Raw genomic sequence first — 24387 nt, forward strand, 5'->3', positions numbered from 1 at the left:
TGACTCTCAGATGGAAGGACAGCTTCCTTCTGCCTTTCTCTGGTCTCACCACGCTCCCCTTTTTTTTTCTCCCAAGTAGACTCCTCAGTCTAGAAAACATGTCTATAGATTGACTCTGTAGTCACTGACTGAAGTCTCTACCGGTGATATCACAGGGGATGCCGTGAGCTCTCCAGGACAATAGAATGTCCAGAGAAGAGAGTGCTGATGTCATGGCCTTTACTCCCTACTAAGGAGTATGCCTCCCTGAACTGACAAGAGGCTGAGGTGCCCTTCAGCTCAGTTTCAAGTGAGCATCTCCTGGACCAGGGGAAGCCATTGAGCACTTCCTCTTTCCAAAGCCAGAGATTTCCTCTTGGCTTAATTGGGAACATCTTAGCTCTTCCAGTGTGCAGAACTGAGTGTTTATTTTCAAACCCTGACCAGAAATATCTCATTCCTCCCTCAAATTACTCCTATTCGTCAATATCAGCAATAATACTGAGAAGTGACACCAGGATGGATATGGAGGAGGGAAGATCACCCACCTCATCATGTACAGGTGCTTTAAAACACATCCAGGAACAGCCTGCAGGGCTGGCTGCAAAATGGGATGTGGATTAGCAGGAACAAGTATAGGAGCCATGTGCTCAGCCTTTGAAATTGCTCCAAGATGTCTTCCCAGATAGAGAAGGCAGCCATCGGTGTGCTGGCTACACTTTGATGAACTGTTGGCAGAGGAAACTGAAACAGTGGAGCCACCAGGAGAAAAGGCCCTAGACTAAATGTGGTGGTCTCCTCTCTGCACCAAAGATACCAAAGCAGGATTGGTGACAGGCCTCTGTGACTTACACAGTGAGCAATGCAACAGGATTGCGGGTGGCAAGAAGACAATAGATGTAGATATACCTGAGTTGACAGAGTGACTGCGTGGCATATACGAAGCCCAGAGCTGACTAGAGCTGTCCTTGCTGCCCTTGGTAGTCCCTCTTGTAATACTAGCTCAGGTGAAGTGGAAGCAGGATGATCTAAGCTCAAGGCTAACCTGCAGAGCCCGGTTGAGGACATCTTTGGATACATGAGAACCGGTCTCAGTAACACAAAACCGAGGTACACTGCCTCCAAAGCCTCACCTACCAAACCTTTTCTGTTGAGAAGAACTTGGGGGAAGGAATTGGGCACCCAGAGGGGATAAGGAATCCACAAAAAGACCAACAGAGTCAAATAACCTAAAACCTTGGGGGCCCCAGAGACTGAATCTTCAACCAAGGAGCATACATGGACTGGATCTAGGTCCCTTCCTGCACCCCAACACAAAGGTAGCAGCTGTGCAGCTTGGTCTTCATTTGGGAACCCCCAGCAGCTGGAGTGGGGGTTATTCTGACTCTGCTGCCTACGTGTGGATCCTTTTGTCCTACTTGGCCTGCTTTGTCTGGCCTCAGTGAGAGAGGATGTGCCTAGTCCTGCAGTTACTTGAGGTGCCAGGGTAAGTTGGTACACAGCAAGGATTTTCCTCTACTCAACGACAAAGCAGGGCAGAGGTCTGTGATTGTAATATAATGTGATGAAATAAATTTGGAAAAAAAAGTCAAAAGATACCATTCTCCCTACCACTCCTTTAGTTTGGGAAGATGGAGAGGAAGTGGCAGTGATCTTTCTATTCTTGTCTTTCCTTAAGTCCACACTGAGAACAAATGAAAGTCGTTATCACCATCTAAACTACTGAGTAATGTCCACTGAGGCTACTTAGTAGTGTGCCTATGACAAATTCTGCCTTCCCTAAGTGAATCTGTGTCAGCAGCCAGTGTCACCTACTGAGGCCAATCCCACTGATCCCTTTAAGGGGCTAGACAGAAGTCATCAGGGACATCACACTTCCTTGGTCAGAGATTAAATCAAGTTGATCCATTGGAAACTAGTGGGCTATCTGACCACACCTTATCCCCCCACCCCAGCCCCTCCGAGAGCAGAACAGGGTGGAGTTCCAGCATCCACATAAGTGATGGATACCTTGGTAGACTTCCTGGTATACCCACGGGCCCAGATTTGTTAATAGACTGGTGTAGACAACTACTGCTCAAGAGAATTAGGGGAGCCACTCCTCCTCTTGTTAATGATGTTCCAGTCTTTCCTTGGGAGCCACAGGCTACAGAGTCTTCAAAAGTGACTCACTTCACTAGGAAACTCAGCTTGCTTCTCATTTTCTTTTAAGGTGTTCCAGTGACAGGACAGTGCTGGCCAGCGCCTAGCCACCCCACACTGGACCTCACATTGGTATGTGCTTTCCCAATATGCTTTGAAGCTGCTGTTCGTATTTCTACAGCCTCTGACTCAAAATAAAGTAACAAAAACCACTTAATATCCCTCAGAACAAATAAATAAAGGTAATGTATTTACATTGGTACATCAGTGGAAAATCTGGTATAACTGAGCATCGAGAAACCAGGACTGTGTCCTAGTCTCTGTGGGCCAGCCTGGCTCACATGCAGGTATGGGCACACCTTACGATCCTCTGCAGCAACAGTGAGATAGCAGGGGTCGTGAGCTGGCTGAGCAGCAGTGTTGAGGCCCCTTAGTGAAGAGAATCCCAGTTTCCCATCCAAGGAGCTCCTGCTGAGGGCATGGGCTTTGTCTGACCATGGTAAATTTATGCAGACATCTGTTCAAGTAAAACAAAGTTCTTCCATTCAGCAGCACATAGGACAAGGAGCCAAGGTCAGAGATGGTGACCTCTTGCCACAAACTATGTAACAAGAGGGATGTGGAATTCATGTGTGTCAAATATCAGGGGTCTCCTGGGTGGTTTTGGGTCCCTGTTGGCTTTGTGTAAGAGCTTGAAGAGCCCAGTTCCAATGTTCATCGGGATTCCCATGATGATGCACTCAGACACACCTGAAACCAAACACAGCCATGCTTAGAGAAGGCCTCACAGCGGAGAGACTGTCACTCACTTAGGACTGTACATCTGAGATTTGAGGCCCAGCTCTACCATATATTACCTGCCTATATCCTGCTCATTTTCCTTCCTGTGTACGTATACAAGGGCAAAGGCTGAGGAGCCATGAAGGACAGTGCCTACCACAGTCTAGTAGGTCAATGGAAACCAAGGCAGCTCAGTCATTTCTAAAACGTGAGTCAAAAAGCAGCAGATAGATAGTCTTTGGGAAACAGCTAGACAGCAGGAAGTCTGCACGTGATCAGGAGATGAGTTTGTCACTTGCCTTCCTTAACCTAGCGCCTGGAAGAAAGGATGACAACAGCTGAAAGTGCAGGGCCCTGGGTTCCAGTGCCCGAGTCACAACACTGAGAAGGCTTCCACTGACTGAGAAGGGTGGGGGCAGAATTCCCCTCTCGGCTTCACTTCAAATCTTTCTTTTCCCATTTTTGGTTTTTCAAGGCAAAGTTTCACTGCTTACCCTGGAATCCCTGGAACTCCCTCTGTGGACCGCCTGGCCTCAAACTCAAGAGACCTGCTTGCTTCTGCCTTCACAGTGTTTGGGATTATAGGCGTATACCACCACTGGGCAGCTTTCGTTAGTTTTAAAAGCTCAAAGTATAGGCTCTATGCATGTCTCTGATTCTCCAGGAAGCAATCAAGAGGCAGACACATTACAGGTTGATGTCAAAGAGACAAAGCGCCAACCTATGCCCAATATACAAGGAGAGCTACTGTTGGGTTAGAGTGCGCCAGGCATAGAGACAGGGCAATTTACAAGTAGGATGGGGGAGAGGCTGTGCTAAGGCTGTATGGTGTCAATGTGGTGGAGGAGCGTCAGAAAGTGGGTGTGTACAGCTTGAGCAAAGACCTAGTCTCCTAGGTCAGGTGGGTGCTAGGTCTCAGTCCCAGTATCTCAGAGCTAGCTCTACTCTGGCTTATGCCTGGGCTTCTCCTATGCTAAGCCTCCTCACTTTTCCTTCATTTCCCCTGGGTATTTTTAAGACAGGCTCTCACTGCGTAGCTTCGACTAGGCTGAACTCACTGTGTAGAACAGGCTGGCATGGAACTCAGATTTTTGCTTGCCTCTGCCTCTTTAGTCCTGGGATTAAAGATGTGCACCTCCTGGCCTGGCTTTTCAGTCATCCTCACACCTTCCCACCCCTCTCTCCACCTTGTGTCTCTCCTCCTTTTCTGTGATACTTGACTTTTGAAATGATGTGCAAGGCCTCATCAGGAGGCAGGACCGCAGGCCATCTCTTCTGCTCCTGATGAGACTGATACTACCCACTGCCTGTCAAACCTGGACAACATGTAGGTTAGCGGGGCCAAGTACAGCTTCAAGGACTCAGGAGCCATAGATTCTTTTGAAACTCAAAAACTGTCTGCACTGAAAGTAGCTCAGACTCAGTAAGGGGACAGGATGCCTCAGCTGGGTTCTAGAGACAACAGATCCATTCCAAACCTACCGCATACGGAGTCTTTCTGCCCAAAGTAGGCAGCATCAAAGAGATGGTCAGCTGTCTTTTCAAAGGAGGCCAGCATCAACACACTCTCCTTCATCTTGGCCAGGCCAAACCTGGTTATACCCAGGACTTCACCCTGTGTGAGGAGAGACTGTCAGAAGGGAATAAAGCCACACCCTAAAGTTTCATAACAAAGCAACAGACAATATCCCAACACCAGAAACACCAAAACAGTCATGCAGCTACTCAAAGAATAGAATTAGCAACCTGGGTTTTTAAAAAATGGGTTGGGGATGGAGGTAGCTTCTTCCTTCTTAAGAAGCTAGTACTAGAAACAATGTAGGTATTTCCAGTTAAGAAAAAGTGCCAAACATACACAAGACGGGTGCTGTCAACATCTTAGGGTAGGAGGGAGTGCTTCAGGAACCCTTATGTGAGGATTTCCATCTCTGGTGGGCACAGGGAAAGATAATCTTCAATGGTATAACCACTGGTAAAGTGCCCATGCTCCTATAACTGATCCCTGCCTCACCCGGCCCTTGTGTGCAGTCCAATTGAGACTCATTGGGTCTCTAAACAGATAACATGAGAATAGGACGAGTTGGGAAGAGGAAGGGGATGAGCAGGAGGGAGTCAGTAAGACACGGTAAATGGAGGTGACTCCAACAAAACCACATCAGCCACGTGCACAGAATGGCCACAGTGAAATCCCATGGCATACGCAAGTAACATATGCTAAGTCAAGCATTGAAAATGTCTGGCGTGGTGGTGGACGCCTTCAATCCCAGCACTTAGGAGGCAGAGGCAAGTGGATCTCTGAGTTCCAGGCCAGGACTCATCTACAAAACCATTCCAGGACAGCCAGAGCTATCCAGAGAAACCTTGTCTTGAAAAACCAAAAAGAATAAAAAGGCATTAAAAATCAAAGGTCAATGTCTCATAAGAAACAATACCCAAGGTTGAACTCTGACCTCCATACTTGAAGGAATACCCATGTGATTACACACCCACGCGTACATACAACACAAAAGTAGAATAAAACCTGTCTGGCAGAAACTGTGAACTAGCACATGCATTCAAACAATACCAGAAGGCACCCCTGAGACACCCTCTCCTTTAGGATGCTTTTGTCACAGAAGCCAGCGACTCAGGGCTATTTACCATGACTCTACTCCCCACCTCTGACTTACATCTCTGGTTCCTAAAAGTCCCCCATCACAGTAACAGCTTATCATGAAAAATCTACAGTATGAGGAATCCAACACCCTCAGCAGCTTCCTCCCACACTCCCACTTGTGTGTGTGTTGATGGATTTCAAGCACAAGGCCAATGCATACAGGGCAGACAATCAATGACTGAGCAACATCCCTAGCCTTACTCTCTGGAAACAGCTAAATAATCTGCACAAAGCATGCTTTAAGAAGAAAACCCAAGTCACCATGGACAGCCTAGCTTTGGTAATGGCCAGTCTTGCTGAAGAGTAAGACTTGGGACATGGAAAAAGCCACGCTCAAACACTTCTCTTCCAAAAACTACCTGTGTTGAAATTCTGCCCCTGGGAATTTACCAGAAAACCTGGCCCCATTCCCACACTGAAGGCTTTCTGGTGGTGACAGCTTCCTTCCTGTCCAGGTCAGTCCTCACACCAGTGTTTCACATGCCAACCAAGCTCTCTGGCTGTTTGCCGACCCCTGACCGGCTGGAGCCTCCCTTCTCTCACACCTTGTAGGTCATCAGGTCAGAGAGCAGCATCACGTGCCTCCTGTCGATGCTCATGCCGTGGTTGACCATCGTGTACTGGATCTCGTTGATGATAGTTGTCCGGGCAGCCTCAATGCCCAGGGTTTTTTCCACCTAGGAAAAGCTCAGAGTGAGCAGAGACTGCAGCCCCTGCCAGAGCCACCCCACTCCTCCTTCTGCTGCTGCCTGACAAGCACAAGGCAAATCCTGCTCCATTTCCCACAACAGATTGCTATGCAATTGCTGGGAGAAGAGAGAGTAAATGTCGGGGTCAGCAACTGTGCTGAGTATTGGCTGAGGGTCCAAAGGGGATGAATGGTACCTCATAGGTGTTATTAGAAGTGGTCCGGGTGCCTTTCACACCGTGGGTGGCCATGACTGCCCGCAGGTTGTCACCTTCTACCAGAAGCTTGAACTTCTCCTTTCCACTCTGCTCGTCAATATGGATGACAGCTCTCGACACCTCTGGGATGCCTTGTACCACCACCTACATTCAACATAGAATGCTCAAGATGCAGCAACCCTTGGTCCCACCCGAGAGCCTCAGAAACAGGGCAGAGGAATGGGCTGACAACCTGACTCATGCCATTCTCGGTATTCCCCACTTCAGTGTGTGCAATCCAGGGGGACCAGGTACTGTCTCGGGTAGGGGAAACTAGTCCAGGGGACTGTGCCCCAACCTACAATTAGCTTGAAGAGAGCGGAAAGAAGACTAATGGACAGAGCTTCAGTCACAGAATAAAAGAGTCTCCCCCAGAGCCTGACAACCCAAGTCTGATTCTAAGGACCCAAAGGCAGAAAGAGCCAACTACCACAAACACATCACACTCTCCCACACCTCCAAAAATATTTAATAAGAAGCAGACTGAGCCCTTAGGGATATGACCATGAGGGAGTGGGGTGCCATCCTTGGTTTTGTAGCGACCTGGTCCCCAGCTGCACCCCTGGCTGTTTCTCCAAGAGAGGATGCTATCTATGCCTCACCTTGGGTAGATCCTCTTTCAGAAACTGCAGCACATAATACATGGAGCTCTTGCTGTTTTCCCTGGGGGTGACACACACCACAGCCTCCCCATGAACGGCCACATCACCAGGCTTCACTCGGAGCTTGGATGTGCAGATGGAGTACCGCACTGTCTCAGCATTGACCTGCAGGGTGCCAGGGACATTACCATCAGACATCTGCTGAAGTCCGTGACAAAGGCTTTCAGCCTTAATGACATGAAGACGCTTTAAGAAGTCTTGGTAGTCAATTGTTGCCACCTCCTCTGCCACAGAAGTTACTGTTACCTTTACTTATGTGTATGTCTGTATGTCTGTCTGTGCGAACGTATGTCACCTATGTGTAGGTACACATGAAGACAAAAAGAGGGGTCAGATCCCTTGGAGCTAGAGCTACAGACGGTTTTAAGATTTATGTGGGTGCTAGAACAGAATCTTTGCCTCCTGGAGAGCAGTAAACATTCTTAACTATTCAATCTCCCTAAGCCCACAAATGTTGCTATATTATGTATTTATGTTCAATACCTGTGTTTTATTCATAAACCGGAGATTCTTTTTACTGAAAAAAAAATGAACATTTTTCTCATTGAACATTCATGTTCAACTCATGGCAACAAACACAACCCACGGAGAAAGAGCTGGAAATCAGAGGCCAGGAAGGCTGAGAAGTTTGTTGGTTTTGTTCTATACTCCCAGATGCAAATGCATTCTTCATTTTTATATTTTTCCAATCCCTAGATAAAACCGAGGACTTTGTTTATACATAAGAGGCAATTATTCTACCATCAAGCTACATCAAGGCCTATAAAGCCAGTGTTCCCAGAGTCACACGTTACACAAGACAGGCTTGGCAGTCAGGTGGCAGCCACAAGGATACGGGACTTGACAGTGCTTAACTAGCAGCTGACCTCAGCTGACCCGGACAAAGGTTGTTATCAGTTAACTGTAATCCCCACAAATACTCGTAAGGGAGGCCAGGTTAACCCACCAACTGAGAACATTACAAACCAGCCAAGTGCTGTGCTGAGGATGCACAGGTGACTATGACAGAACTGGCCCAGGCTCCCTCCACAGTACATGAAGGTGGACAGAAATGAGCTATCCTAACACCATGTCATAACAAACGAGTGAAGGTAGACTGTGCCCACATCAATAGTTTCTTGTTCAATGGCCATGTTTTGTCTGTATTTCAAGGTCAACTCAGAAGGATGTGACCAACAACAACCACCAGGCAAAACTCTTTATATGTGTCTCTGGCTGCCGACTTCTCCCTTGGCTTCTCAGCACCTGTCTCAGGACACACAGGATCACGTCCTCAGACATTAACTCGGACTCACCTCCAGTCTCAGAAGGCGGATCCGTTCCAGGGAGAGCTTGACAAGAATAAAGCAGTCATCAGGAAGAAACACTTCTTCAATATACTCTGAGATCTGCCATGGCAAAAGAGCAGTTCATTACCTCCACTGTCATGGCCCCTTCCCCATCTCAGCCTTCCACAGGCGCACTCTCCACATGGCCTCGGCTGCAGGCTACATCCACAGCAGCTGCTCTGCTGCATCCTCACCACTGCAGAGGAGAGGATGTCGGATAACATGTTCCTGTTATCAAAAGGGATTCCTTACCTCCCCCAGGAGGGTTTTCTCAATTCTGCCCTTCACCAGGCGTGCATAATCTGCATCGTCATCCTTGTCTAGTTGTGCTGTGATAATTGGAGTGCTGCAAGGAGGAGCAAGGATCAGCTCACAAGGAAGGGACCAGGACTGGGTAGTGTGCTGCTGTATTAAGTCTGAGTGCTACTACAACCATGAGGACTTTACTAGAACTCACTTCAGGGAGACCCACAAAAAAGGACATCACAGACCTCTCACTGAAACTTGCTAGTTTCAGAGACCCCTGGTCCCCATTCTATCTGTGGCAAAATTCAAGAAATTTCCTACCACTTAGTTCTTGACCTCCTGCTCTCCAGGGAACCAACTCCTAGTGCATTTCACCTCTCTTTACCCCTCTCCAATAATTACCCCTGCTCCTTGACCTCCACTGTCATCTTCTGTTCTCACAGGGCATAATATCCCATCAACACGGGCCCTTGGGACAGATCTGAGCAGCCTGCAGAAGGCAAGCAGACCTCCAACCACCATAGATATCCACAGTTGCTGGTCTACAACCAGGATCTGCTAACTTTAGCTGTCCCTAAGATGTTATTTCTACTGCAAGACTGAGAATAGACAGAATAATTTTTACCCCTAAAACCATGATGTATCTCTAGTTCTTCAAATTCCAAGTCTCTTGAAAATTTGACCGAATCACTAGGGGCTTACAGAGAATGGCTATAAATCAAGCAAGAGAATAATCAATCAGCTCTTCAGGCATGAGTAATGGCACAAAGGAATGAAATGTCTACTGATCTAGTCCTCGATACTGCTAGCTTGTGTAATATTTTCTATTTCATGTAGGTAGTGGCCATAAAACGAAACAAGTTTTGACTTGAATGGCTTTCTAAAAATCCAAACACTGATCAACACAGCAGACCTGCCCTCTGAACACCAGACACTTCCCAGTTGACAAATCACAGGCGTTCATGAGCACAAGGACACTGTTTCCAGGAAACAGGCCAGAGCACAGCTACCTGATGGCCTTGGAAGCGTTGATGATCTCTTTGATCCGAGGCACACCCAGGGTGATGTTCATGGAGGCTACTCCTGCAAAGTGGAATGTCTTCAGAGTCATCTGGGTGCCGGGCTCACCAATGCTCTGAGCACAGAGTGCACCTACCGCAGAGCCTGGCTCCATCTGTGCTCTAGAAGAAAAGGCACAAAAGCAAATATGACACAACAAAGAAAAGGCCATCAACAGTGCTGGGACAGGCTTCTAGTTACTGCCTCTTAAAGGAAAATATGTAGATTCTGTCGGGTTTAGGATGGAAACCGCATGGGCCAGGCAATGTTTGTGCCAGAGGAAGGGGCTGGCACAGGCTAGGAACAAGTGTCATCAGGGGAGTAAGAGGGGCAGAGGGGCAGACAATATGACTAAATTCTGTGTGATAAGCTTGTGATATATACAGGGCTGGTGTCCACTGTGTGGAGTAGTTAGAAGTGGTCTGTTCTTACTGGGTAGTAAACTTGGTCAGAGAGTTGGAATCTGCAGTACATAAGTTTCCTTATGGCCAAAGGACATTCAAGAAATTCTTTTGCAATCCTTTCATGTTTAGGGGCATCCATCCAACTTAGGATCCCATTGGAGACTCTAGATGAAAGGCACAAATTTCTCCAAAGCCTGGCATTGATGCTGGGCAGTGTGCTAGTTAGTTGTTATTATCAGCCTGACCCAACATAGATTCATGGGAAAAGATGGATTCTCAATGGAGAATTATCTATATTACTGACTGTGGGCATGTCTGAGGAGGATTTTATAGATTGCTAATTGAGTTGGGAAGATCCAACAACCTAAGAGGTCAGAATCACTTCATCATCTGGGACCCGAACTGTGTAACATGAAGGAAGCTACAGCATAAGCAGAGACAAGCAGGCAGCACGGCCGCTCCCCTTCCCCTCTGCTCCTGACTGTGGGCGCAATGTGACAGCTGACTGAGTGCCTGCCTCGACTTCCCCAAATGGTTCTAACCTGGAACTGTGAGCTAAAAATCACTGCTTTCTTCCCCTAGGATGCTTTTGGACAAAGTATTTTACCACATCAACAGAGATGAACTAGGCCAGCCTGACAGCAGAGAGAATGTCCAGCACATGATGGATGCCTGACGGCGTAGGTTAGCTAGCATGCTTACCTCATATACTTATCCCTACAGGTCTCCAGAAACTTCTCGATTTGGGTAGGGGTGATACGGTCCAACTGGTACAGCACACGAGGCTGAAGGACAAAGGCAAGTGCACAGTCAGGACAAGCTGAATCTGTGAACCACCGGGTCCCAAGAGTCTGGGAAAGCAGTACCTCTGTTGTGCCGTTATCGTTGATCCCATATTTATCTCTGGTTTTCTTAATCTTCTCGGACACCCCTTTAATGAATGTTTTTATTTCCTGAAAAGATTATAGAACACCTATCAATTTGTATGCTTGTCAATGATTTAGACAGCAGAATCACTCTGTAACCCAACAATGGACACAGCGCTCCCTAACTGAGCAACTGCTAACTACACAGCATGGAGGATGCAATACGGGCACTGGTTCCCTTACATAGTGTGTTGGTAAGGAGGCTGCTGTGCTTCCACCCTGGGGAAACTGGCCCTCTGCTTAAGAAGTTCGTTAGGCCTCACTACCCAACCTTTTCCCGTGAGTTATTCTGGCTCCTTATCTCAGCCACATGCTGTAGGAAGGAGCTTGGCACAGCTCTCAGGGACTCTACAGGGCATTAAGACTCCACACTCAGAACCCTCATGACTCCCCAGGGAAGACCTCTTTGGAAGCATTGACAATCACTCTAAACATCACTGCCTCTCTCCTCTGGTCTCTCTGCAGGTCTCATAGCTTCCAGGGCTAGTCAACTCTGTCTTTATATTGAGAAGGTGGGAGACATGGAGGGTGACTCTGCAGTTCAGACATCTGTCTAGATAGAAATGATTTCATTTTAGAAAGAGCTTTATTAAATTGTAAGATTTAAAGTCTCAGAATGGGCTGGAGAGAACACTCAGCACTTTAAAGCACGGTTACTCTTCCAGGACATCCAGGTTCAATTCCACGCACTCACAGGAAAGCTCATAAGCATTTGTAACTCTGTGGTCTGGCCTCCACGGGCACCAGGCAAGCAAGTAGTGCACAGACATACATGCAGGCAAAATACCCATGTGCATAACATATTTTTAAAAGCGCCTCGAAGACTGATGTTGAAGAAAAACTCATTGCTAGTGAGCTGCCTTGGGGGTAAAGATGCCCATCCCAAAGCCTGATGGCCTGAGTTCTATCCCCAAGACCATATGGGGGGAAGAGCTGTCCTCTGATTTTCACGTGCTTACCATGGCACGAGTACATGCCACCAACAATATAAATAAATATAAAGGTAGTAATATTGAAAAGGGAAGAAAAGTTCTCAAGACTCATTAATCAGTCACCTGGAACTGGTTTGGGACAGTGAGTAACTGTAAAGAAAAGGTGGAGAGACGCTGGACAGGACAGACTTCTCTCTGTGCTGCTCAGGGCAAAAATACCCTGCACACCAGTGGCTTTCACCCCTTGCCACTTGTCTGGCTCAGGGCTGAGACCTAAGGGCCCAGGAGCTGTGACAACTCTTTCAGCAAGGGGAACAGAAACAGCAGAAGGCAAAGAGGCCTTGGGGGGGGGGGTTCCAGCTGTGAGGAGATGGAAACAGACACACACCATCAAACATGCACACCAAACCACAGCCTACAGGCACTAGGGGTAGCACCTGTCAGTGGCTCCCCATGTAACATGCTCCCAGTGACTTTGTTGAAAGGAATAAAGGGTCTAGGGGGACAGACACGCACTAGACATGACAGTTCTAAACAGCAGACTCACATGGAAGAAACCAACCTGATATAAGCACCAAGAATTCTGTCGGGTGAGTCTACGCATGCTAGAGGAAGGCACGTACAACACTCAGCAGACAAATGCACTCATGGGCAACTCGCCATTAGTCTCACACTCCAGTGTGCCAATAGCATTCATATTGGTCTCTGGTCAGGGCCAGGAAACAAGGGCTGGCTACTCAGACCTGCCTCAGCTGTAGTTTGGGCTGGGCTTAGCATTCAATTTTAGTTCTCTTAGAGCATGTGAGTTCCTCATTGTAAGAGACTGGACAGAGAGGACATGTTTTGCCACTGTCACATCATCAAGTCTTTAATATGAGTGACACAGTGGACAAGCTGAGCCAGTGCTCACTGAAGAAACTGTTGGCCACAAGGCCACCTATGAAAACTACTCAAGGGTATAGGAATCAGGCAGAGGAGGAGCCTGTGTTTGCTGGAACTGGGACAGAAATGTGTTGCCCCCATGCTGGCTCACAGGCCATGCTGACACAGCACATGGCTGTTATTTCTCAGTGAAGGTCCTTGAGGATGAAGAGGAAGATAACTAATATAGTCACGTGGAAAAATAAAACTGTCATTCTAATCTCTAAAAAGCATAAAAGCAAGATGACTTCTAGGGTAAAAACCAATACCTTTCACCTTTCACACCTTCATACAGGATCAAGGGGAGTAGGGTCTCCCCAGGATTCCCCTCCAGTCCCGATGCACACACAAAACTTGCCTGTGGACTCAAGCCCAAAGGTGAGCACTGGTTGGGGTCACTCAATCCCTCTGCTTTTGATTCTAACCATGATTATAGATGAGGAGATGCTGCTGGAGCAGGTCCTCACTGGTCAAAAACAAAAAGCAAACCAATGGAAACCTTCAAGGCACAGCATGGTGGTGGCCCCAGGAGGAATGGGAAGACCACAGTCAGTTTCTGATCTGTGCTAGAAAGAAGCTGCAATCTGAGGCAGATGTCACTAAAGACAGGTGCTCAGAATGGCTGCAGAAAAAAAGAAAGTGGACATGGGGCTGGTGACAAGGCTATACAGACAAGATCTCTAGATTCCTTCTCCAACACGGAGTCACTTGTGTGAAAGACAAGACATTATTCTTTTATCTGGCTAGTGAGATAGTGTCTAGAACACAATAAAACCCTGACTTATAAAATGCAGGGGAGGCACTAGACAGAGTCCTCAGGACACCAGGCAGAGCCTACCTGCAGGAAGCTGTCTTGGCAGCACAGGAACTCATTCTTCTTCATGATGGCCTCAGTGGTCAAGGTGAGGTCGTTCTTACTGAGAGCAGGCTCACTCTGACATGGATACACTGCCTGAGTACCAGAAAGACACGGTGTTACATGTGCCTGGTGAAGGGGGAGGCAGAGGACGAGGCAGAGGGGTTTCCCAGGTATAAAACTCTGCAGGAGGCTCTTAGCAACCTGTGGCTTTCTTTGCTAACAAACTCTGGACTCCATGTCTCATGTGAAAGTGAATACCAGATGAGCTCTGCCTTCTGTCTGGCCTGTCTGAGACAGTGTCCTGTGTAGCTCAGGCTGACCTCAGGCTCATTTCACAGTGGCAGTTGGCTTTTAATTCCTGATCCTCTTCCCTCCCAAGAGAAAGGACTACAGGCCTGCTCTGCCATGCCATTAGGAATCCCCTGACTTAAGGAGTTCCACTCTAATTGCTAGGTGTGGATCTGCTGCTTCCCCACTCAACTGCAGCCCAGATTGTAGTTAGGGGTTTTGTTGTTGTTGTTGTTGTTGTTGTTGTTTGTTTGTTTGTTGTGAGACAGAATTTCTCTGTGTAGCCCAGGCCATACTGGAACTTGCTCTGTAGACCAGGCTGGCCTCAAACTCAGAGATCTGCCTGCTTCTGCCTCCAAAATGTTGAGATTACTACTGCCTGGCATATTTTGTATTTGTAAAAATGTACATTGCTGTCACCAGGCTTAGTGGTTCACTCTGTAATCTCAGCTACTTAGAAGGCCCAGGCAGGTGGACACAAGTTCTAGCTGGCCTAAGCTACAGAACAAATTCAACTGCAGTTGGCAGCCAAGTAAGACATTATCTGAAAATAAAAAGTACAAAATTAACAAAGGATCAAAGATGTTGCTACAGCCCTTTTCCAGCATACTCCAGGCCCTGGCCTCAACTTCAGGACTACAAAAATAACCAGCCAACTGAACATCTCAAGAGGGGAAATATTTCACCACACCTTAAGCTCATGGGGGTTTCCTCAAAGTTTTACTATTTTTTTTTTGACCCATTCTTTTTTTTTTTAAGTAATATTTATTTATTATATGTAAGTACATTATAGTGTGTCTTCAGACACTCTAGAAGAGAGCATCAGATTTCATTACGGATGGTTGTGAGCCACCATGTGGTTGATAGGATTTGAACTCAGGACCTTTGGAAACGCAGTTGGCGCTCTTAACCACTGAGCCATTTTTGACCCATTCTTAACTGGTAGCTTGCAACTACTAGTGGAAAAGACACCTCAATGGAACCACCGTCTGTCGATAAAAGCTGGGGAAGGCACTAAATTGACACCCAGATGAATCTTGTCCAATGACTCTTCAAAAAGAACGGTTCCAACATTCATTCCTGGCTCTAGTATATGAATCGAGCTTGCTGCCTCACACCATTCTTTATAAAGCTCGTCTCTAGTTCATGCCGCTAGCTTAGAGGAGCCAAGCCTCTTCCCTTTGTATCTGATTTGGACTAACAGGCGCACAAATGAAAACAGGGTCACTGGAAGAAAGGCACTAATGTAATCCTCAGGCTGAGGGAACTAAGAGGAAGCACGGTACTTATTTGTAGTGCCAAGAGAGGACAGAGCCTCCAGAAGTCTGCAGCCCCCACAGAGTGCTGTATCCTACCTTGATGTTGTCCAAAACCCTCTTAAACTCCAGCGGTTCATCTTTGCCCTCCATAGCAGCAGGATCTAAGCCATCTCCTCCATAGATGAACTGGATGATGTCACCGGTGGAGCTCCGCACTGTCAGATCGTACTGCGAGCAGAGGTCTTCCAGGGATTTGACCAGTCTTCTCTACAGGAAGAGAAGGAAGACCAGCTGCCTGCTGAAGGCTGCTTCACAGCATACAACCAGACTTGTCATTCAAAGTTTTAAGGTCACAGGTCATTGATTTACTTGTTCATTTTTCCTGGTGCTAGAGATCAACCCGGGGCCCTATGTGTGCTAGGTAAGCACTCAATCATCAAGCCTCATCCCAGCCCTGGGTTACAAGCGCTCGAATTACATCAACAGCACTTTATTAGAGACCCTTACAAGTGCCTCCCTTACTGGAGAACACCCAGGCACATGTGCAATGAGAGGCAGCTCTTGCTCTAACCGAGTCTTCACTGTGTTACGTCTCCCTGTAACAGAAACCTCACTAGCCCCAAAAACTCTCCACACTGCGTTCCCGGGCTGCTTTGCCTTCCCGCCAGCTCCCTATGGTACAAACTATAGTTTCTACACACACTCATGCTGGGACACCTGTAGACTTCAGTACAGAGAATCGGATGCAAGCTCTGTTTTAGGGCAGAAGGGGAGGAGGCAGGGCAAGAATCTGAATCAAGAGCAGCAACCATTTCTCAACTATGCCTGGGAGAGCCTTCCACCAGCAGCCAGCAGTGTGCCTTAGAAAAACAAACCTCCCCTTACCAGAACCCACGGCTTCTAGGTTAACATAGTGCTCCAGGAATTCACACTACATATGTTCATACCCTAAGTCACAGCTTGTCATGCACGAGTAGGAAAAGCATTCACAGCCCACTGGGGTGTGACGCAAAAGTGGCACACCTCCTACAAAGGGTAATTCCCAGCAGGTGTCTACAGCACCAGATGATACCAAACCTGGCAGAGACAGGGCTCTGTCTGGAACAAGTGTCTTCTGCCACTATACCCTCATAACCTTTGTTCAGTTCACTAGTCCATCAATCCTGGTCTATAGGGACCACACTTCCAGGGGAGACACAGGAAACAAGCCGGAATCAAGTTTGTGGCCCAATAATGTGGCCTGTCAATTTTAACTAGTGTCAGTCAAAAACATGAAGAATTTTGGTGGGGCTAGGACTATGCTCAGCAGTTAAAGCCCTGGCCTAGCATTCGGGAGGCCCTGTACTAGATCCCCGGCAAGAGAAACACACATGGGCTGTCTTGTAACATGCAGAGCTACTGCTGTATGGGGAGTGGAGAGAAATCCTGCTGCGACCTTACAGGAGACACACAGGGTCAACAGGGTCAACAGGGTCAAGGTTGACAGCTATTTGAGAAGTGCAGCAAAAAATCCTCTAGCCCAGCCCTGCTACCCTGCGGCCGTAATTCCCAAGAGCCATGGAAGTGAATAATGAGACCTTGATAGTAGCAAAGTGAGAGACAGAACCCTCTCAGTAACTAGCAGGCAGGTACCACTCCACACTCTTCATGCTAGCAAACAGCTGAGGAGGCTGAATCACAAGTTCCAGGCTCGACGCTCAGCATCCACCTCTAGGGCACTCAGTGACACCGACTCCAGCCTGTTCTCACCATTCAAGGTCCACAGGACGAGCTGAGTTGGGTTACTATTTTGTTTCCTTAGCTCTGGAGCATCAACAAGTCTAAACGTTCCCCTTCAAACCCAAGGTGGTGGTAAACCACAGCTCACGAACACAGGCAGACAGATAGACAGACAGACAGACACACACACACACACACACACACACACACACACACCCTCACTACAGGCACAGTTCACACTCACAAAGACCTGGTGCTCTGCAGCTAATGACACATCCTCACTTACCTGCATGTATCCTGTTTCAGCAGTCTTTACAGCTGTGTCCACCAGACCCTCCCGACCGGCCATTGTGTGGAAGAAAAACTCAGTAGGCGTTAAGCCAGAGTAAAAGCTATTGGCCACAAAGCCTTTGGCAGCAGGGAGCTAAAGAGAAGTAGCAAAGAAGAAAATCAAATGAGGTTCAAGATCCCAAATTGTAAAATCCACCCATATAAGAAAATGTCCCCTGGAAGCTACACATTCCTAGCCAGTGGCTGAAGAACTGGCAGGTGCTGTAGTATGCCCTTGCCTATAGTAGAGACAACTTGCACAGGCTATCTTTGCTGGAGTGCCAGGGCATGTGAGTGCCTCACAAGAGGGAAGTGGGAGTGGGAGCTGCTGTCCCAAAGTGTCAAGGAACTCAGAGGGTGCCTGACCCATTTTCTGGGAGCTGCTGCCTTCAAGGCATCCTTATTGTGGTCCAGCCCCACCCACCTTCACACAAGAGCCATATGTAGCTACAGCCAACTAAAAATGTAAAAACAGACCATTGTGACGGTGGTGAAACTCTCACATACCAACAGTCACCAAACAAGCACTTCAAATGTTTGAAGACTGACATGAAGGGGACACAAGTGACATCATAGTGGAATCACATGGAAACAACCAACGGTGGCATTACACCCTGATAGTTCTGTGTCCCTCAGAGGACAATCTGGACAAGCCTTCAGTCTTCCACTGCCATTTACCTTTGAATGCTTCTCAAAGTGAGGCAAAGATCTGTTCTCAAAGCCATCTGGAACCCGGGAGCCACTGATGGCTTGCTGTCCCACACAGGCAATCATCTGTGATATGTTTATGAAGGAACCTGGGGTACAGGTCAGAAATGTAAATTAACTGGAAAAAATGTAATGCAGAACAGTAGTAACAGAAGCCAGCCAGAACAGAGGATAAAACAGAATGGGACACAGCACAACCCTATGCTCACAGCCTAGGAGTCCATGGGTGACGAAGGCCAGCTACAGCAATGTAGGTGAAGCCAAGGGAAGGGCTTGTGCATGTGTTGGGTGGAGGGAAGAGCCTTTGCAACCTTTCACACAGTCACAAGACTGGCCTTCTGGACATGGGGTTTACATACAGAGGACGACAGGGAGAAGAAATCTGAATGTGTGTGCAAGAGTAGGAAGCAAAGACAGAGGAGGGGAGGTCCTAGGTGAACACCAGGGGCAGGAAATAGAACAACAGGTGAAAGGTAGCCAAGGTAGAGAGCTAGAATTTCACAATAAACAAAAAGTACAGTAATAGAAGCCCCAGGTTCTAAGTTTGAGCATGGATTATTAAATCTAATGCTTTAAGGGTCTGAGTAAATATGTAGTTACATTTTGCCACATCTAAGATAGGGCTATAGCTCAGTAGTAGAGTAGATGCATGAGGCCCTGGATTTGATACTCAACATCACAATCAATCAATCAATCAATCAATCAATCAATCAATGGAAAACGATTGCTACATCACTAAATATATTACTAAAAATTCCCAGCTTTCTTCTTAACATCAAACTTAGTGAAAGCACCTCCAAACTCAGGAGCCCAGCCATATTACCAACCAGTTTCTTCAAAAGATTTAAACTGCCCTAAACGCAAACAAAGGCTCAGCCATCCACCCAGTCTGGCTCTTTAGAGACAGAGGAGCCTCTATAAAGTTACAAGCACCAAATATCTGTGTTCTAGAGCCAAGCCCTAGGCAGGCCACACGAACAGCCAACCCTGAGGGCTTATCTCACCTTTGGAGCCACACAGGGCCATGGTGAGGGGGCTGTTGCTCTTGTCCAGCTCTCGGAGGCAGGCACTGCCAGCATGGTCCCGGATCACGGACAGCTCCTTCAGGATCAGAGCCTGGGTGAGGGGACAGAGGGAAGAAAATGCAGTCCATGAGAAGTCATGCTCGGGCTCTACAGATTACAGAGCTTCCACTGGACATCTACAGAAAATTAAAATGATGTCTGATTTCCAATCAGTGAAGTTTACTGAGCTCTGGTAATCAAAAAGCCCAAGTTGCACAAAGGCCTTTCTTCTGTAGAGTTCTCAAAGAGTGTGAACAGCTGCTCATGAAGCAGAATCAATAAATGGCTTGTATATACAGCCCTGTAAAGACACATCCAGCGTGTGAAGGGAACCCGCTCACTCTGCTTGCACACTCTGTCTTTCTACCTGGTCTCACCAAGCATGCTTCAGTCTGCATGAGCAAAGAGTGGGACAGATGACTCCAGGAGCCCCCTTACCTGAGAGCACAGCCATAATCCACAATTTAAGGTGCCGCCCTCTAGAGTCCTTGTCCTAGTGAGGACTCTAGTAATTTGAAGCATCCTCTTACCCCTCTGCCTAAAACTCAGTAAGACTGAAAGTGAGGTGACTTTCAGGGGATTAATATAGTCCTTGGAGCCCAGCATGCAGGAGGCTATGGCAGGATTGTGAACTAGAGACTACACAGGCTTACAGAGAGAAACCCTGTCTCAAAAAACCATCACAAGCCAGGCGTGGTGGCGCACGCCTTTAATCCCAGCACTCGGGAGGCAGAGGCAGGCAGATTTCTGAGTTCGAGGCCAGCCTGGTCTACAAAGTGAGTTCCAGGACAGCCAGGGCTATACAGAGAAACCCTGTCTCAAAAAACCAAAAAAAAAAAAAAAGTAAAAAACCACCACAAAAAGAATTCTTCACCTCTCCATCTCTCTTTTAGTCACAGTATTGCTAAAGTTGCTCAACCTGGTTTTGAACCCTTTTAGGGAAAATATTTCTATGATCTGAAGAGAAAACAAAACACTGGCTTTGAACTCTACATTTTCCTGCCTCAGCCTCCAGGTAACTGGGATTATAGGTATGTGCCACCGCATCCAGGTCAGAGAACTTGATGCTTCAAGGGCCTGTCTTCCCAACTAGAGTGACGGAAAGGCACAAGGCGCAGGCCACAGAGAATGAAGGAGAGAGAGAGAGAGAGAGAGAGAGAGAGAGAGAAACACATACTTGCAAATCCTGAGACTCAAGGGGGCTGAGATCAGAAGAACCTAAATTAGAGGCCAGCCTGAACTACAGAGTGAGATGCCATGAAACAGAACAAAACAAAGCCCTGTGCCCACCTGCTGGCACCCCAGCTACTCTAGAACTTCAGTCTCCTAGAGGAGAGGTAACAGATGTTGATGCAGCCAGTTCAGCACCCAGCAAAGTGGTTTCACACATGAGGAAGTTATGGGTTGGGTCCCATAAGACCGGTCGTCCACTATGAGTATTCTTTATCCTGTACCCAAGTTGTAACTGAGTTATAGTGCGGTGTCTCTGGAATGATGCTGTAAGCAGGGAGAGCAGAGGCACTGAGGAAGAGTCAGAACAGACTCATAGAAAGAACCATGCTTTCATACCAGAGAGCATGCGTGGAGCAAAGGCCCTGCCTTGTCTACCTAATAAGAACACGAGCCAAGACTGCCACCCGACGGTGCTCCCCTTCTTGCTCCTCTGCATCTGCTCTCCATAGCCCTTAGCCCATCCCCAAGCACAGTGTAAGCAGGACAACTGACCATGCTGATCTGAGGGCAGTCTCACCTCAAGCGTCTCCTCGGCCGTGCAGCCTGGCTGCTGCTGCAGCTTGCCTGTGTTCAGGGCTTCAATGTACTCGTCACATTTTTTGTAGCCAGCATTTAGTAGCTCATACTTGGCTTTCAGCAGTCCCTGGCCAGGCGTGACATCACCAATCCCGATGGAGAACCCACGGTTAGCTGAGGAAGAATTGGCAGGCAGAGTAAGAGGGATCACCATTATCAGTCAAGCTGTCGGGTAGAGCTTATCCTACTGCCTGCCCTCCTCCCCTCAGAGATCACTCTCAAAGAGAGAGAAGGAGGCAGTGTCAGGCTGGGGATGTAACTCAATGAAGAGAGCGCTGTGTGAATTTGGGTTCTGTTCCCAAAAGGGGGGAAAAAGGCAATAGAAATGCCATTTCCAGTAAGCTAGGACTAAGCTTCAAATGTGAAGAAGAAAGGAGCGAAGTGATCACTCTTAGCTGCATGAGAAAGGTGAGGTGGAGACCCACAAGTCTAGAGAGGCTTAAAATTGAGATTGCTAGGTTCTACAGACATGGAGATGAATGTACTGGAAACAAGGTGAATAGGTGAAAAGTCTGTGTAAGAAACAGGGTCTGGATGTGCTCCAAGGGAGATGGCAGCACACACCCTCAGGAAAGGAACCAAGTGCTCTGGGTTTGGGAACAGCAGACACAGCCAGATAGGACAACAAGATACTGGAGAACCACCTGTACATCATATACCGGGGACCACTGAGCCCCCTCCTTGTCTGCTTCCAAGTCACTGTCCCCAGGGAAGACATGCCTTCTGATGTCTCTGAGGAAATCAAGCCTCCCCAGGGAAACCCGTTACTTAAGGGGGTAAGTGGTGGCCCTGTGGGTATGAGGTACTAGTCACTGACTGGAAATGAAGCTGCGGGTTTGATGGGCCTCACTGCAGGCCACCGTGTATCAACAGAAATGATGAGAGATGAAAGGAATCAAGAATAAAGACATAGACAATAGAAAAAAAGGTATGAAAAGCAGAATTGATGCAGTAAAGAGAAATGCAATTAACACAAGGTAAAAACAAGAAATGAAGATAAAATTATCCAAGAAATAAGGAGGACATTTCCAGAAAGAAAGGACACTGCTGCAAACTTATAGGAGATGACTGAGTGATTAGCACAAGAAACGGAAAAGCTTACCACTGTGAACTTTTCCAATAAGAACACAAGACAACACACACACACACATTCACAGTACACATACGCACACACACAAACATTCAAAGCATTGTGGGAATAAAAGTGGCCACTGCTGGGCTGGAGAGACGGCTCAGAAGTTAAAAGCACTCACTGCTCTTCCAGAGGATCTGAGTTCAGTTTCCAGCACCCACATGGCAGCTGCCTCTGACTCCAGTTCTAGGGGTCCTGTCACCTTCACACATGTACATCCAGGTAAAATATTAATGAACATTAAAAATATAAATTATTTTTAAAAAGTGGCACCCTTTTGATTGCACCTCTAGAAGCTACAGAGGATTACAACCCCACCAAAGGGATTCCGATAGAAAAAGTATCTATAGATAAGATCTATAAGTCTAGAACTTTTCACCCAGGCAGAATTGTCAAATGTAAGTAGAAACAAGATTTTATGGTTGGCAACATGACTCAGTGGATAAAGCTGTTTGCCACCAAGCCTGAGACCTGCATGGTAAAAGTAGAGATTCCTGCAAGTTGTCTTTGGACCTCTACACTCATGGTGTGGCACAGTGTACCCTTACTCAAACAACACACACACACACAACACACACACGCCAGCAACTCAAGTTGGGAATCACTTGAGATGGCCAGGTGGTAGTGGCACACACCTTTAATCTCAGCCCTCAGGAGGCAGAGGCAAGCATATGACAGTGAGTTCGAGGCCAGTAGGGTCTACAGAGAGTTCTAAGACAGCAGGGATACATAGAGAAACCCTATCATGAAAAACCAAAATCCCTTGATATATATATTTTACCCCCTCTAAGAATGAGCAAGCATAAGAAAGAGCCATGTAAGCACAGAGGGGCTGACACTGCATCATCCGGGTGGGATGCAAGGGAAGCCAAAGGCTGTAGACCTTTGCCAAGGACCTGGCAAGTATCCCACAAATGGCTTTTTATGCAGTGTACCCAGTTATAGACAACAGGAAGCTACTTTTAAGTTCTGAATAGAAAGGAAAAGAGAAAATCAAATTCACACCCCCCAACTTGGCAGCCCTGAGTCAACCTCACTGACACTTGCACAAATGTGGAAAAGCACACTCATAACACACTAAGCCTTTCCCTCTGCAGCCTTAACGTGAGACACGAAGCTACTGAGACACTCACACAGGTAGACAGGAGCCAGCCTGGCAAGCCGAGACATGGCATCAGCAGCCTCATTCTGCCCCCAGTCTCGTAGCAAGATGTAGAAGATGTTGTTCTTGGACCCTGACCCAAGGGTCCCTTTGTCCATGCTGCCGCACATCAACTCACTGTTCTGGATGGTGACATCTGGAAGGGCGATACTGACAATGCATTTAAGTGAACAATTATCTGGTGGAGAATAATGTTTACATCCTAAAAATTCAAAGTACAGCCAAAGAATTTCTCCTTAAAAGTTTGTTTTCTGCCGGGTGTGGTGGTGCACACCTTTAATCCCAGCACTCGGGAGGCAGAGGCAGGCGGATTTCTGAGCTTGAGGCCAGCCTGGTCTACAAAGTGAGTTCCAGGACAGTCAAGGCTATTACAGAGAAACCCTGTCTCGAAAAACCAAAAAAAAATCCCAAAAACCAAAAACCAAACCAAAAAAATTTGTTTTCTGCCGGGCACGGTGGTACACACCTTTAATCCCAGCACTCAGGAGGCAGAGGCAGGCAGATTTCTGAGTTTGAAGCCAGCCTGGTCTACAAAGTGAGTTCCAGGACAGCCAGAGCTACACAGAGAAACCCTGTCTCGAAAAACAAAACAAACAAACAAAAATTTGTTTTCTGATAAGGAAACAAATATAAGAAGAACCAGTATCCCCGGAACACTAGACACAGTAGAAGTCCTGACCTGAGAACTCAGTAGGGCATCCTGGAGATTCACACAGCTAGTCCCGAGGCCCTGCTAGCCATGTTCATTCTGACCTTCACTAGGCCAGGGACAACTTACCAGTGAGCTGGGGAGAGCTAAAAAGATTGTGCTAGACAGAAATCTCTGATGGTGGCTGTGAACCTCACTTGGAGTCGCTGTTTTTAACTAAAGGGACTCAAGTGGGTTGTATTTAAATCCTCTTCTGTTACTGAATTTTCATGTTAGCAAGACTTCTTTCTGACCAAGTAAAAATGAGTTAAAAAACAAAAGCCATCAGTTTTGAGGAGGGGTGGAGGTCTGTGAAAGCATCATGCATGAGGCCCTGAGGTCAATCCTCAGCACCACAACAGAGCGAGGTGGGACTGCTCACCACTGAA

At 47.3% G+C, this 24387-nt stretch overlaps 1 protein-coding gene across 1 annotated transcript in view; it reads right to left on the reverse strand.

Annotated features, from left to right (window-relative positions):
- Positions 1-2338: 2338 nt before the first annotated feature.
- Positions 2339-24387, reverse strand: part of Polr3a (RNA polymerase III subunit A) — a 39360-nt gene continuing 17311 nt past the window's right edge. Inside the window, exons 15-31 of the mRNA XM_021181759.2 lie at positions 23282-23446; positions 20958-21130; positions 19148-19259; positions 18114-18232; positions 17392-17529; positions 15483-15653; positions 13819-13932; positions 11068-11154; positions 10904-10986; positions 9749-9919; positions 8745-8838; positions 8460-8552; positions 7105-7269; positions 6443-6607; positions 6103-6234; positions 4384-4516; positions 2339-2871 (exon numbers count right to left, since the gene is read on the reverse strand). Coding sequence (XP_021037418.1) covers positions 2723-2871; positions 4384-4516; positions 6103-6234; positions 6443-6607; positions 7105-7269; positions 8460-8552; positions 8745-8838; positions 9749-9919; positions 10904-10986; positions 11068-11154; positions 13819-13932; positions 15483-15653; positions 17392-17529; positions 18114-18232; positions 19148-19259; positions 20958-21130; positions 23282-23446 — 2264 coding nt within the window. The 3' untranslated portion in view covers positions 2339-2722. The remainder of the gene's footprint in view (positions 2872-4383; positions 4517-6102; positions 6235-6442; positions 6608-7104; positions 7270-8459; positions 8553-8744; positions 8839-9748; positions 9920-10903; positions 10987-11067; positions 11155-13818; positions 13933-15482; positions 15654-17391; positions 17530-18113; positions 18233-19147; positions 19260-20957; positions 21131-23281; positions 23447-24387) is intronic.

Source organism: Mus caroli, chromosome 14 (genome assembly GCF_900094665.2).
Source record: "Mus caroli chromosome 14, CAROLI_EIJ_v1.1, whole genome shotgun sequence".
Taxonomy (NCBI): Eukaryota; Metazoa; Chordata; class Mammalia; order Rodentia; family Muridae; genus Mus; species Mus caroli.